This window comes from Octodon degus, unplaced genomic scaffold (assembly GCF_000260255.1).
Source record: "Octodon degus isolate 3935 unplaced genomic scaffold, OctDeg1.0 scaffold00027, whole genome shotgun sequence".
Classification (NCBI taxonomy): Eukaryota; Metazoa; Chordata; class Mammalia; order Rodentia; family Octodontidae; genus Octodon; species Octodon degus.
This window is the reverse complement of record NW_004524603.1, coordinates 17,887,896-17,903,949: the sequence shown is the minus strand read 5'-3', so window position 1 is coordinate 17,903,949 and position 16,054 is coordinate 17,887,896. Positions and strand designations below refer to the sequence as shown.

The 16,054-nt window shown below is 37.0% G+C and overlaps 1 protein-coding gene across 1 annotated transcript in view; it reads left to right on the top strand.

Moving 5' to 3' along the window:
• Positions 1 to 16,054, top strand: part of Akr1d1 (aldo-keto reductase family 1 member D1) — a 126,674-nt gene that overhangs the window by 54,512 nt on the left and 56,108 nt on the right. Inside the window, exon 4 of the mRNA XM_004629051.2 lies at positions 11,676 to 11,753. Within this exon, the coding sequence (XP_004629108.1) occupies positions 11,676 to 11,753 (78 nt within the window). The remainder of the gene's footprint in view (positions 1 to 11,675; positions 11,754 to 16,054) is intronic.

The window sequence follows — 16,054 nt, the reverse complement described above, 5'->3', positions numbered from 1 at the left end:
ATTCAGGCTAACTTTGACTGCACTATGTAATCCAAGCTGGCTTTGAAATCAGGATGATGTTCCAGCTTCAGCTTTCCAAGTGCCAGGATTACAGGTATGCACCACCACACCCCTCTTCCAACTTTCTTGATCCTTAATCCAATGCAGCTTCTCTCATTCTATGTTCTATTTTTTGCAATAATAGTTAAAACTGTGTTTCAAGCCAGAATGTAGTGCCTTAATGGTGGTCCACATTTTAGTTGCCCAGCATCTGGCACCACCTTCTTCCTGCTCACACAGTCATGAAAATGTTCATGGGGGAAGCACTGCATGAGAGTATGTCTAACAAAAAATATATACTTGCTTTTTGTTCCATGAACCCCAGAGAGATAACCTAAAAAAATAGATTTTTGGAGCCAGCTCCAAGGACAAGGTAGCTAGCTGTTATCCCTTCCTCTAGTTCAAATCCAGTCCTTCCCTGGCCTTTCTCAACTCATAGATGCACTGTTCTTTTAATGTTGCTGAATGGTAACTGCTTTAAAACTTGAGGTATTAATGCACCAAGTTGGCCACTTGCCCAGGAAGGAGACTAGAGGTGACTAAGTTCCTGCTGATCAGGAAAAATGAGACTTCTGTCCTATAGTGACCAGAATTACCTTAGGTTACCAAAACCACAGGCCTTGCTTTATTCTCTGGGAGCATTTCACTGTTTGTGTCATCACACCAAAGTCCATTACTTAAAGGAAGATTCTCCTTTTGCATCCCATTTCAAGGAGATGTGGGTTTTCACAATTCATAAGTTTCTGATAGTATACCTTTAGAGTTTTGATAGGATTTCAGAAAATTCATGCTCAGGCAACTTGATAAATGAGTAATTGAATCTAAAAATCTTGGATTGTCAAGTTTTCTTTACCTAATGCTCAGCCTGAAGTTTTCTGCCTCCTAGAACATAGCCTCCTTCTGCTTATCTGCTAACTCCTCAGTTTACCTTACTTGCTTCCATCTTGATCACTGGCTCAAAAATAATACAAAGCTTCAGAAACACAGATAAAGTGTTTGGGCACCTTGTTTTCAACTCAGCAGGTGGTGCTTGTTGGTCAGGACAACTATGACCTAAATCTTTCCAACTTCAAGACCTTGAGGACTATTTTTCTCCCAAGATCTAAACGGAAAGGCAAATTCATGGTACTCTAACAGACTGTGCACAGGACACTCCATTACTATGACTTGGGCTGCAATTTCTACAACTTTCCCAAGTCTGGAGAGAAATCACATTCACCTGAGCTCATTGATACAACCATATTATTCAGACAGATAATCAAGAGCCAACAGAAGCCTAGAATTCATAATAAGCTGGTCTCCCAAGACCTCCTAGTCCTAAAAGACTCAGAAAAGCTGTCCAGGTATCTTGTTTACTTTTCTCCTGTTGATGGGACAAACTACCCAACACCCAGAATCAAGGAAGAAAATGTTTATTTAACTCACAGTTTGGGTTTTCAGGCTTCATATGTTTCAAAATTCAACAGAGGTTTCAAGCCATTATCAGCTGGCTCCAAGGCAGAGAGCTACATGGCAGAAGGCAACAGTTCACGGTGGCAGAAAACAGCAAAACAGCAAGAGCAAATATGCCAGCTCATAGGCAGTGACTGCAGAGGTGGCAGTGGGCAAGCCTGTCTCCCTTCCTTACACTAAATCCTGGCTATCTGCCCCAGGCTAAGTATAGCACTCACACTCCTAAGCCCAGCATTGTATCATGAATTAATCACAAACTAGAATTCCACCCTATGACTTTGGAGGGCAGGAGGGGCGACAACAAGAAACAAGCCAAAGCAGGAGGGAAGATGCATACTTCTGTGTATAACCCTGTTACACCCAAAGCTGAGAGTCCTGAAGCAGTGTACTCTAGATTTTACATCCCATGGATAACAAGCCATGCTGCACTCAACCACTCTAAGATGGCCTGTTCAAATAAGGCCAGGACGAGGGCCTGGGCTCTTCTAGATGGTGCCTCCCTACCTCAAAATGTTGCATCCTGAGTATATGCTGCAGTTACTACAAGCGAGTGAGAAAGAGAAATAGTTGGGTCAATCAAGGTCATTCAGTGACATTTTTTGTGCCATTTTTATTTTCCACTCGGTTTCCTAATTTCGTACCTTGCGTAGCACTGACCTTATTTCTAAAAAGTTCAGAATGCTGTCTTCAATTGTAATCAAAAGTAGAAAGAACCCACGTTAGCACAACATAATCTTATCTCTCATTTTAAAAGTCTAGGGCCAGCCAGATAGCTCAGCAGATTAAAGCACCTGCTTAGGTAGGCGCAGGGACCGGGGTTTGATCTCTGGCATACATGCCAGCCCCACCCCGAGGAGTGCTGAGATGAGGACTGAGGCTGGGCGTGGTGGCTTATGTAGCACTTGGGAGGCTGAAAATAGGAGGATCACTGAGTCTGATCTGTATAGTGAGACCCTGTAGACCCTGTACTAAATACATTTTTTTAAAAAAGATAAAAGCCTAACAGAAACAGACACATCTATCTTTCTAAGAGGATCAGTAAAGATGGCAAAATGGCCCACAAACCCACTGCTTTCCTATTAGCACCCCAGAACTCCAGGTACAGTAGGCCTACTAATTGAGTCTCAGACCAACAATATCACCAGATTCAGTGCTACCAATGGAGCAGGAATTGCCAGTTCTCAGCTGAAGGTTGAGAAATGCCCACTGTCCATAATCCCATTCTACGCTAATCAATTCTACACTTTAGGCCTATTATCACATTAGTCAGAATTCTTATTACACATGGCAAAAAGCCAGTTCAAATTGATTCTAAGGATTACAAAATAAAGAAAGAAAGAATTTGAGAAAAGATTTAATTTAGGCCTAAAAGTTCAAACTGAATTTTTCCATTCTGTATCTTTCTCTATCTTCATGTTGTGGCTTTTGTTCTTCTCAAAAATCTTCATCTATGATGGCAATGTGACTTTTGACATATTAAACCTATAGTATCAGTACAACTTGAAAATTAAGAGAAAGCAAAATCATACTTTAAACCTCCTGGAGAAAACCTGATTTGCCTGTTTGAGTGACTGCTAATTATTCTTTAGTCTATGTGGCCATGAGTGAAGCTGAGAAAATCCAAACAAACAGCATGGGTTTAGTTTCACCAGATAGGAGGGCATAAGGATGGTAGAAAACCAGACAGATTTCTATGGAGATTACTAATTAGATATCAGTGATAAATGAATCCCATATCTGTCCCATGTGACCCTGAGAAGTCATACCTAGTGTGGTCAAGCCATAACTAGTCTCTCTCATACTGCTAGTTTCTTGCCTTTATTTGGTGCAACGGAAAAAGAATAGGCTTTCTGGGATTGCCATTCAGCATCATTACTTTCTAGAGTAGTCACTTTAGTCATTTGAATTTTCTAAATTCATAGTTTTATTGTTTGTAAAATGAAGACAATAACTAACAGGACTAGAAACTTTTTGATAGAGCACTTGCCTGGAATGTGTGAGGCTCTGCATTTGAGCCTCAGCAGCAGCAACAATAATAATATTAATAAACATCAATGAACAATTTTCAGAATGTTGCGAGGGATCATTAAAATCACATGTAAAAGGGCCGGGGAGATGGCTCAGTGGAATAAGCGCTTCCCTGGCAAGCTCAAGGACCTGAGTTCAATCCCCAAAAAAAAAAAAAAAAAAAAAAATCACATGTAAAGTTATAGAAACAAAGAAGCTTAGCAGTTATTAATCTTAGCACATTGTCCTGAGTTCAAACAGGTACAAAAACAAATACAGTGCCCCGATGATAAAGTGGCTTGCATTTTCAAGTCCAGAGAAACCAGGGTCAGAATGAGTCTTGTGACAGTTGTCATATGGATAATTTCCTATACTCTACTGTCTCTTATGCCTCATCCCTCCTACCTGTTGATACCAACACTGTGGATTTCAGGGGTTTCTCTGTTACAGACTCCAAGGAGCCATGACCTCAGCCCTAATATTCACTCATGTGAAGTAATTTTTGTTTAAACCAAGTTTTTTGGAGCCTAAAATGTTTGAGGGTGAATCTATATTTAAAATTTAGGGAAATAAGTTTATTTTCTGTGGCAGAAATAATTTTTCAAATATTTTTTGGAAAGGAAGATGGGAAATTTCTATTTGTACTGTGAGAGGATCGAGGCTCAGGGAACAGATTAAGCTTCTAAAAGTAAGAAATGACACAATAAACTAGCCCAGAATATTCTTCTACTTCACAGGTCACCATTTGAAGCTAATATATCACTTTTTTGTTGAATCTTATGATTACATTTAGCAATAATTTTTCTTGTTAAAATATCAAAAGCCTTCATTTTTAAGTGTCAATTTGAGAAGCAGACAAAATAAAAAAAATACAAAATGTAAAGCTTACAAGAGATTTCAAAAAGATGAGTGAACACAAATGAAAGTCAACAGCATATGTTTGTGGAGGGTTGAACTAGTCTCTCAATACTTCTTGATAGTGAGGAACTTGAATAGAGGGAAGAGTAAAGGAGTACATAAATACACAATTAGTAGACTCAGAGGAAGCTTCTTGCAAACCATCTAAGATGAGTCACGTTCCATAAGCATTTAATAAAAACCTGGGGGAAATTATGTATCATAGTGTTCATAAAGGAGATGTAAAGACATCTCAGAAGATAAATAAAGTGAAGAAATACAAAAGTAAAGAAATATAAAGGTAGGCTAGAGTATCAACTTGAGCCAGACGTATTGAGAAGGTCATAGAGCTTAGAAAGCAGAGTTAGTAAATGAAATATTTGGAAAACTTTAAGAATGAAATATGTCTTTTCTAAATGTTCCATTCTCTTCTGTCTGATTATGCTGGTATTACAAAATATTTGAGATCATCTAATAGTATCTTAGTTACTATTTTCACTGCTGAGACAAAATACCCTGACACTCACAAGTTAAAGGAGGAAAATGTTGTTTGGCTCATGCTTTGTAGAGGTTTCCATCTACAGTTCCTGAATCTGCAGCATAGTGACATGGTAGAAGGGAATCACAGAGGAGAAGCCATCCATGGCATTGCAGGCAAAAGGCAGTAAACAATAGGCAGCTTAATTAAACCTTTCTTCAATCTTTCTACATGCCATCCAGGCTACAAGTATACTGACTGATTGATGCCACCCACACATTTGATGGGGCTTCAGTATCCCCACTCTTAATCCCAGTATCATGCCCTTAATCCACATTCATATATGTAGGAAAGGCCCCACCTTTGGCTGCATGAGGTTTTAGGAATACATTCAGATGCAAGCCATAACACTCCATCCTTGGCCATCAAATTACTCATGATGCATTCATTATGTAAAAGGCATTTAGTCATCTGTAAGACTTACCAATGTATGAATCATTTCATCACTGTTGAAAAGTTCAAGTCCAAAGTCTATTGTGAAGTTTAAGTCAACCTCTTAGCTGCAAGCACCTATCTATACAATGAAAACAAATTTGAACATTTTCAATGCATAGTTTCACAAGATAGACATTTCCCTTCCAAAAGGTACAAGTAAGAGAATGGAAAGGAATGGGAAGAAATAAAAACCAATATCCAGCAGGACAAATATTAAGTTCTATAGCTCCATATCCAGCATCTGAGGCAACTGGTGGCAAGATATGAAATCCAAAGAGTGTGTGTGGCTCTGCCTCTACAGCACTTCCAACGGTTCGATCTCCCATGAATATTCTCTTGGGCTGGTACCACTCCCACCTTGCAGTTTTCCTTAAATGATCCCAGTTTCACATTACCTCAAACTTCTGGGTCTCCAATGCACCTTCAGCTTCACATCCACAGTTTCACACACTGTCCTCACAGGGGCCCATTTCCTGGTCGCCCATGCTTTCTTCTGAAATCTAAGTGGATGCATTCTTGACCCCATAACTCTTACATTTTTCATGCACTGAAAACTAGTATTATGTAGATGATACCAAAGTCTGCCACCAGCTGGAGCAATAGCCAGGCTTCCTTCTCTCTTTGCTGTAGGGGTCAAGTGCCTGTGAACCCAATCCTGCGGAACAACTTTCCTAGGCCGTAACCATTCTGAAACATGGTGCTCTATGGCTCTCTTCCTAGGGCAAAGTCTTTCACCTTTCCAACTCTGAGGCTTCAAAGGATGTTATATTATTGGATCTTGTGATGTCCTCAGGCCATCTTTTTTTCTTCTAAAATACTTGGTTTTTTCTTTTTAGTCTTTTCTGTGACAAATTTCTCTTCTGTCCCATCTTTTCAGGTTGCAACTGTCTTGAAGTTTCATTTCTGGACAAATCCAAAATATTTGAAATTATTCTGCTAGGCTCTTTGCTCTTGATTCTCAATAAAGATCTGATGACATCCCCCAACAGTAGCCATGCCATCGCCTCAACATTAGAATGCCTTGAAATTTTTCTGCACCAAATTCTGTCTTAGATACTTTTCTCATTACTGTGCCAAAACGCTGAACCCCAGCATTAAAGTAAGATGTGTTTATTTGGCTCCCACTTTGTAGTTTTTAGTCCATAATGGTCTGGCTCCAATGCATGGTGAATGCAGGCATTGCAGAGGAGAAAGTTTGTAATGTGCAGAAAGTAGTAAAGCAAATAAGCGTATTTAGCATATTTTTTCTCCTCTAGCTAGGCTGCTGACATTATGGCAGTGCCTAACCAATCTGGACTCTTTTCATAAAAGCACAACCCTAGTGTTAATCTCAATATCATATGCTATAGATTCAGCCACTTCTGGAAAAGCCCACCCTTGACTGCTTGAGCCTTTTGGGGAATAACTAGACACAAGCCATAACAGTTTCTACAACTTTTAGCTTCCTTATCTCTTACCAAAATATCTCAAGTTCAGTTTACAGTATTCTAGGGCTGCTTCTCTGGCTGACATCTCCAAACCTCTTCCCTAGCTAGTTCCAAAGGCTTCTGAACCACATGACCAGAGAACATGACAGTAATGATCCCACTTCTCTCATAACAAAATCTCTCTTACTTTTCTCATTGCTCATGCAAAATACCTAACACAAGTTAAAGGAGGAATGATTTATTCGGCTCACAGTTTGTAATTTTCAGCCAATAGTCACTTGGCACTAAGGCAACATTACATGGCAGAGAGGAGAAACAGTTTATGGCATTGTAGGCATATAGAAGCAAGAAATGAGCAGCCAAGGCAAGCCTGCTTTCCTCTGTCCCTTTATATTTTATACAGAATACTAGCCTATTGATTGATGTCACTCACATGCAGGGAAAGTTTCCATTTACCACATCCTTAATCCATACTCACATACCCTAAGTCCAACATATATGAACTCCCCCACCTTTTATTATACAAGGCTTTGAGGTCATTTAAATATAAACAGTAACACAAAGTGAATAGAATTTTATTGCGTCATGGTTCTGGATATTGGGACATCAACAATCAATATTTTGGAAAGAGACTTTTTTTTTCTGGGACAGTGTATGGCAAAGTTAAATACAAAAAGATTTCAAGAAATCAAGCCTACTCTCAGAAGCCTTTTCCATAATGGCATTAATACATGCACCTAAATGATTTCCTTTACTCCCCACCTCCCAACACTATTGAAATAGGGGATAAATTACCAAGATGTGGATTCTAGAAGACAAATACATAGCACAGCAATTCCATTAAGTTCTTGTGGAAAAGTTAAGATAAAGTTTATTATAATGTTCCTTCAGCTCTTTTAAGTGCAAAGACCACAATTGGTTGGAACTACTTTATTTTTTAGGAAATATTTATATATTTATTTATTATTTTATTCATTTTAATAAGAAAAAGATAAAATAGCAATGAAACAGATTCAAAATACATTAGTAGGGCAGTTACAATAATTAATACATTGCATATTGTCTTCATAGTAGTTATTCAGAGGACAAGATGTACACATGATTTCTCATCTAAGCAATATTAGTACAAACCTCTTTTCTCAATGAACTAAGAGAAAGTAGCTGCATATCTATCCTATCTTGTGCTTGCATATACATTTTTTTCACAACAAAATGGTATTTTATTTATACTTTTGCAAAGTTAGTAACATGTGATACAAGATTTCCTAGTGACTAATCACTGACTTTAACCAGACAGGATATTTACCTCAGGACTGAGGTAGCTTGCTTGCTTTAGACACTGAGGCCTACTCCTGCTTACACACATTTGATAGGTTTCCTAGCTTCCATAGCTCCCAACTTATCCACCTTTGTTGTTTTGCTTTGTCAGAGATGTGTGTTCCATTGCAAAGGAACTACCTTCTTTAAACATTTACTTCTTTTGGTTTCTAGCATAACACTGTGATTGGTTGGCAGCTTCTTCTCTGCCAACCTTCAAATGTTATTACATCCATCCTTTCCCCTCAATGTCCCTGTCTTCCTAACTATATTCCTTGTATTTATGATTAACATATACTTAATACCATTTTACAGGCAGATGATTCACAGGTTTAATCTGTAGCTTCTTTATGAGTCTCAGGCTTCTTCATTGGATTACCTCATCAAAAACCCATTCACATGTCTTACAGTCATTTCAAAGTTAAAACAGGGGCAGATGATATAGTCCACTGCTTACCTCACATGTGTGAATCCCTTCATTTGATCTTTAGCAATTAATAAAAGAAAGTGAAGACAATACTCTCAATTTTTGGCCCTAACATGAAGAAATGATTACCAAAGTCCACCCAAGGAGCTAAGAGGCATGCTTCATTTCTCTTTGTCCCTCATTACCATCCCTCTATATATCCTAGCCATTATTAAGATACATTTGGCTCTAGTCTCACTTTACATTTTAATTGATTCCTTTCTTTTTATCTCTGCTCCTATTGCCTCAGTCCAGAGCACTATCACTTCTCATCAATTGCAATAGCTTCTTCCTCTGAGCTTCCAAGAAATAAACTTGGAGATAGAAAAATGCATATGAAAGTGAATTAGTATGAAGTATAACCAGGAAAAACTGATAGAGGTATGGGAAGATGTAACTGGGGAATAAAACTAAGCAGGTGTACAGTAGAAAACAAAGTCCTGTGAAACCAACTTGGACTGAATGTTCTGGTAGCGTCTTATCATAGCCACATTTCAGAATTATTTGATCAAGAAACAAGAATTTGCAACCATAATTATGTGCTACCCCAAGTGGGTGTAAATTTCTGGGCACATCCCATGTGATTAGACAAACATTATAACACTCTGAGTTCTATCTTCTGACAACTGGATTCAAGTACCAGCTGGCTGTGGTTAGGCAAACCGCAGCACACACAGAAAGGTAATAACACCGAGAGGATGGTGTTTTAGTCTATCAGGCTGCTAAAATAAAATCAGTTAGAATGAATAATATACATCACAGAAAATCACTGCTCACAGTTCTAGAAACTGGAAAGTCCATGATCAAGGTGTAGATTCTGTGCCTGGGGTGGGCCCATTCCTCATAGATGGCACCTTCCATGTATCTTTACATGGTGGAAGGGCAAGCCTCTTTACAAGAGTATTAATCCCATTCTCAAAGGCAGAGCACTCCGAATCTAATCACCTTCCAAAAGCCCTACCTTCAAACAATACTGTCACCCTGGTGATCAGGTTTCAACATATTATTACACTAGGGAAATAATATTCAGATCAGGGTACCAGGGAAGTTATAGCTCCTACAACAGAATATTAAACTATTTTATGTGTTTCCACATTTATGCATTGTATTAATTTCACATGCTTGCTGTTAAAAAAAATGCCCCAAACTGAACTGTTTAGCAACACAAATTTATTTTTTAATAGTACTGGAGGCTAAAATCCAATGTTAAGTTGTCAGCAGGGTTAGTTTCTTCTCCAGGCTAGAAGATTCCATGCCTTTCTCCTAGTTTCTTATTACTTCCTGGAAACCTTTTTGATTTCCCTGGTTAGTAGAAGTATCACTCCACTCTCTTCCTTTATCTTTACACGGTGTTTGCATTCTGTGAATTTCTGTGTCTGGATCCAAAATTTCTTCTTTGAGGTAAGGACACAGTCATATTTTATTAGGACCCTGTAGAGGGCTCAAGGGATTTATGAACTTACCAAAGAGAAAGAGACAAATATGAGATAGTAAGCATTATTGGGTGACATTTGGACATGGTTATGAAACTTCATAGCATAAAACCCTTAGGGACTTATGGTGGAGAGAGGAACACCATTTGGAAGAGGAGAAAGAAAGATCAGAGAAGCACTTTTAACATAGAGGTGATGTTGCTTAGCATGGTAGGATGGGGAGTCCAGGTCACAATGAAGCAGAGGAGTCAGCAAAGCTTGGAGTTGGTAGCCAGAAGACTTTGAGTGAATATTTTTGGTTCTAAATGGCGAATTTCCACTTGCTTGAACAATTTTTCTATATGCATGCATAAAACTGTAAGTTGGGGCAAGTATTTAAGGTAATGGACCTTATTCTACAGTGAAGAATTAATAGACAGGCAAATACACAGAAGCTACATGGGGCTTGCCTATGTGACAAGCTTACCCTAACAGCCTAGTGTTGATTTAATCATTTGGGAAGATATTATTTCCAAAGAAATTAACATTCATAGGTACTGAAAGCTAAATTTTCAATATCTTTTTAGAAGAAAATAAACTAACCAATAACATTCCCCAATTGCATCCCTACCAAAGTAGTCACAGTGATCTTTTAAAAATGATAAGTGAAATCAGATGCAATGTCCAGTTCTTTTTTTTTTTTTTTTCCCTTTGGTGGAACCGGGGATTGAACTCAGGCCCTTGCACTTGCCAGGGAAGCACTTATTCTGCTGAGCCACCTCCCCGGCCCTCAATGTCCAGTTCTTAACCACTACTCTCTTCTAACAAGGACAATTTTGTCAACATATAACTCCATGGTTTAAGAACAATATCCTGCCACTAAACAAAAGAAAATAGTGCCAGGCATGGTGATGCACACCTGAAATGGGTTCGCTTAGAAGGCTGAGGTGGGAGGAACACTGAATTCAAAACCAGCCTGTGCTACATAGGGAGTTCAAGACCAGACTTAATTACATAGTGAGGCCCTTTCTGAAAAAAAGTTAAAACAAAGTTTAAAAATTAAATAATAAATAAAACTTTCACTCAAAATAAACTCTAAGCAAGATAATAAAGCTAGTACATTACACCTAGTGGGTAAGTGAAAGAATTCTTAGACATCACACAGGAATGGAGATGGGAGATTTCATTAATTTTTATTATTACTATCATACTACTGTACATAGTTATATACTTATTTTTTAAAATTTACTTGGTTGTTACAGGGTCTCACCATGCAGCTTAGACTCATAGTGATCCTCCTGTTTTCAGCCTTCCCGGCGCTGGGATTACACGTGTACACCACTAACCTGGACTCTGTAGCCAGCTGTGCCCACCCTGAGGGAGGGGCTGGCATGGCATGTGGTGCCAGGGATTGAACCACAATCCCTGAGCTTGCCTAATCAGGCACTTAGTCTGCTGAGCTATCTCACTGGTCCAGTTATATACTTATTGTATGTGATCATTATGTAGAAAAATGTATGCATACATACACATATATAATATTTATTATACAATTATATAAACTTAAAAAAATAGACTTGAACTATTTTCCCAACTCCAGGTTATATAGATAGCAAATTCCATGACTTTAATTCCTAGATCTAAAATGTATTCTTTGTATTTTGTTTTGATTTGTTCTTTTGCAGCCAGGAAAGGAATTTTATCCTAGAGATAAGAATGGAAAATGGTTGTATCACAAAGCAGATCTGTGTGCAATTTGGGAGGTAAGTTCATGTGGGCATCTTACTCAAAGTGGCTACATTTTAAAATTGTGATAGGATTGTTTCTCTCAGATTTATGGAGGACTGCAGTCTTCACTCACAATGTAAAGTGTAGTTGAGTAGGCATTTATAACCATAAATACAGATGTTTGAGATTCCCACTTCCTGGTGCTAATATATGGTTTTATTTTGTTCAAGAAACAGTTGCCAAGGAAAGGTAAGAAGATGCAGAAGGGAATGAAAAGTAAATGAATAGGTTCTAACTTAAAAGCAATTAGAAATATATAGAAGAAATGAACTCACAAACTTAGAATCTGAATTTTAAAAATCAATAAAAATAAAAAATTCACAAAGTAAAAAAATCAATCAATCAATAAGATAATGTCCAAAAGAGATAAAATAAAAACAAAATTACACATGAAAAACAGAAAACTAATACTGGTTCCACACTTAAATAAACTGCTAGGTCCTTCCTCAAGATCACAAGAGTATAAATTGTAGCTGGGGAGATGGCTCAGTGGAATAAGCACTTGCCTGGCAAGCGCAAAAGTCTGAGTTCAATCCCCAGTTCCACCAAAAAAAAAAAAAGAAAAGCTACTCTGACAAAAGTATAAATTGTAGGGAAATAAAAGTGTCATGGATTCAGAGAGAAGAGGGAGATTTTTGAACTGGTTTATTTATGAGGTGGATTGAAGCTGTCACCTAGAGCAGAAGATAACTCAAATACAATAAAAAGATCATACACATAAGAGAGAAACTCTGGTGATTCCTTTGTGCTTTCTTCTCTCCCCTGGCACCCTCACATGCAGAAGTTTATAATTTGTGTTCAGGTGTCTTTAGGAATCCCAAACTTGTAAGAAGCCTATAAAAGCATGCTACTTGCTGCCTGCTCACAATTTTCCCTCTCTAATATTCCAAATTTTTTTTCCAATTTAATTTTATTTGATTTTGAAGACTAAAATCAGAAACAAAAAGAAATATAAAAAAAAAAGATAGAAACTAGGCAACATACAACAATACATGTTACAGATTTTCAAAACAGGAATAGCTAATTAACAGTGGTTGTTATAATACCTATTTTTATCATAAACTCTGTTGCTCAGATTAACAGATATAGCTATGGAAGATTGGATAAATAATGGAATATTAAGACTTTTAAGAAATCTTAATTTTTTCCTTGTCTTTTTAAAAATTTATTTTAAAGAGAGTACAATAATTGATAAGACATTAGAAATGACACACATTTTGAAGACCAAGATGAGACGTATTCAACCATTTTTTTTCTTAGGTTATGCCTTCTTTGCCATAATTTTATTGATAAACAAATAGCAATGAGACAGTTTCAAATCAAATCACTAGGACAGTTTCAATAATTAGCACACTGCATACATTCTTCTTAGTGGTTAATTGCTGTACAAGATGCAGACTTGATATCCTATTTACAAACACCATTAGAACAAATTATTCTATTCATTAAGAGAATGTAACTATATATCTATCCTAACCACTTTGAATGCACAGATACAAAATGGACATTCATCTGTATACCTTTTTTTTGTTAAGTTCCGTTATTTGAATATTATAGATGTGTAAACTCAGCAAAATATTCTAAAACAGTCCAGTAGCCCATAATAGTATTGGGTCTTCTGCTTAACTGGCAATGTCAACCTTGGGTTTTTTATTACACATTGCTGTCCTTCTAGTTGCTCAGATCACAGATACCAGTATACACAGTCAAGGTGAAAATTCTAAACATGAACTGTTATTTTCAAAAAATTGATAGAAATTATTAGTACAATCGTCTCAGCCATCCTGTATATATGCTTGCATGTTTCCTCCCCTTCCTTTTTTCCTCTTTTCTCCTTTCTCTTATCTTTGTTTTTTAATCCTTAAATTCAGTTTCTTTCCGATTCACTATATCTATTATACCTTTCAGGTTTTACTTACCCTTTCAGGTTCTTACACTAGGTAGACAATACAATATTTACACATGTGAGTCTGACTTATTTCACTTATGAGTATGGCCTTTAATTGCATCCACTTACCTATAAAGGCTTCAAGATTGTCTTTCTTTATAGCTGAGTAGCACTCCATTGCACAAAAATACCATGTCTTTTTCATCCATTCCTCAAGTGATGAGCATTTTGGTTGTTTCTAAGATTTGGCTGTGACAAATGGTGCTGCTATAAACATGAGTGCACATATATCATTATGGTATGCTTTCATTTTTGTTGGGAAAATACCCAGAAGGGAGATCGCTGGATTGAATGGGATTTCTAGTCCTAGTTTTTTTTAGGAGTCTCCACACTGATTTCCATAGTTGTACCACTCTACATTCCTACCAGCGGTGGAGAAGGGTTCCTTTTTCTCCACAGTTTTTTTAGTATTTGTTATCAATTCATTTCTTTATGATAGCCATTATTTCTGGGATGAGATGGTATCTCAGTGTTGCTTTAATTTTCATTTCTTGAATGGTCAGTGCTGTGGAACTTTTTTTTTTTTTATGTATTTATTTGCCGCTTGTATTTCTTCCTCTGAGAAGCATGTATTCATCTCAAATGCCCATTTCTGGATTGGGTCTTTAAAATTTGGGGGCCGAGTTTATTTTTTAGTGCTTTATATAATTTATATAGAAGTCCTTTGTCTTAGTGATTATTGGTTATAATTTTGTCCCAATTTTTGTGTTGCCTTTTCATTCTGTTGGTGATTTCTTGGGGTTTTTTTTTAGTGGTACCAGGGATTGAACTCAGGACCTTGCACTGGCCAGGCAAACACTTATTCCACTGAGCTAGCTCCCTGGCCTGATGATTTCTTTTGACATGCAGAAACTTATCAATGAGATGAGATCTCAGCTGTTGATTCCTTGGAATATTTCCCATGCAGTTTGTTTTTTGTTTATGAACTGTCTGCCTACTCCTATGTCCTCATTTCTACCTACTTTCTCTTCCAGAAGATTTAGTGTTTCTGTTTTAATGTTTAGATCTTTAATCTATTTTGACTTTAGTTTAGTGCATGATAGTAGACCTCGGTCTACTTTCAGTTTTTGGAATGTGGAGAGCCAGTTTTTTCAGCACCATTTGTTAAAGAGACTGTCTTTCTTCCAGGGAACATGTTTGGCCCCTTTGTTGAAGATAAGATGGTTGAGCATGTTTGTAGTTGTATTTTCATCTACTAATCTGCTGTGTTGGTCCTCATTCTATTTTTTGCCAAAACAATGCTGATATTACCATGGTAGCTTTGCAGTATAATTGAAAGTCAGGGATTGTAAAACCCCTGCCTTACCTTTGTTGCCTAAGATTACTTTTGCTATTCTAGAATTTTTCTAGTTCCACATAAATTTTAAGAATGTTTCCTTTAGGTTTGTGATGTATGTTGATGCTATTTTGATGGGAATTGCATAAAATCTGTATAACAATTTTGAGAGTATGACCAACTTCACAATGTTGGTTCTTCCTATCCAGTAGAAAGGAATAACTTTCCATTTTGTGAAATCCTCTTCAATCTCTTTTTTTAGAGGTTAGTAATTTTCATTGTATAGATCTTTTACTTCCTTTACTAGATTAATTCCTAAACGTTTCATTTTTTGGATGCTATCATGAATGTTGTTTCTCTAACTTCTTTCTGAGTGAGTTTGTTATCTGTGCAGAAGAATGCTATTGATTTTTGGATGTTGACTTTGTATCCTACTATGATACTGAATTTTTTTATTAATTCTACAAGATTCTTGGTGGGGTTTTTTGGTTTTCCCAAGTAGGGTATCATGTCATCTGCAAATAATGATAGTTAAACTTCTTTATCTATTATTATTTCTTTTATTTCTCTTTCTTATCTAATGGCTTTAACTAATGACTCCAGAACTATATTGAACGGGAGTCGTAATAGATGACATCTTTGTCTTGTACCTGATTTGAGAGTAAAACTTTCAGTTTTTCTCCATTTAGAATTACATTGGCTGTGAGTTTGTCATAAATGGCTTTTATCAGGTTGATGTATACAATATCTATTCTTATTTTATGTAGGGCTTTGATCATGAATGAGTGTTGGACTTTGTAAAATGCTTTTTCTGCATCTATTGATATGTTCATGTGTTTTTTGGTTTTGGCTCTATTGATATAGTGTGTTACATTTATAAATTTGCATATGTTGAACCATCCTTGTATTCTTGGGATGAATCCTACCTGGTCATGGTGTATAATCTTCTTCATGATTTTCTGTGTGCAACTTGCTAGCATTTACTGAGCATTTTTGCATCTACATTCATGAGGGTGATTGGTCTGGTCTCTTTTTTGGTTGGATCTTTCTCT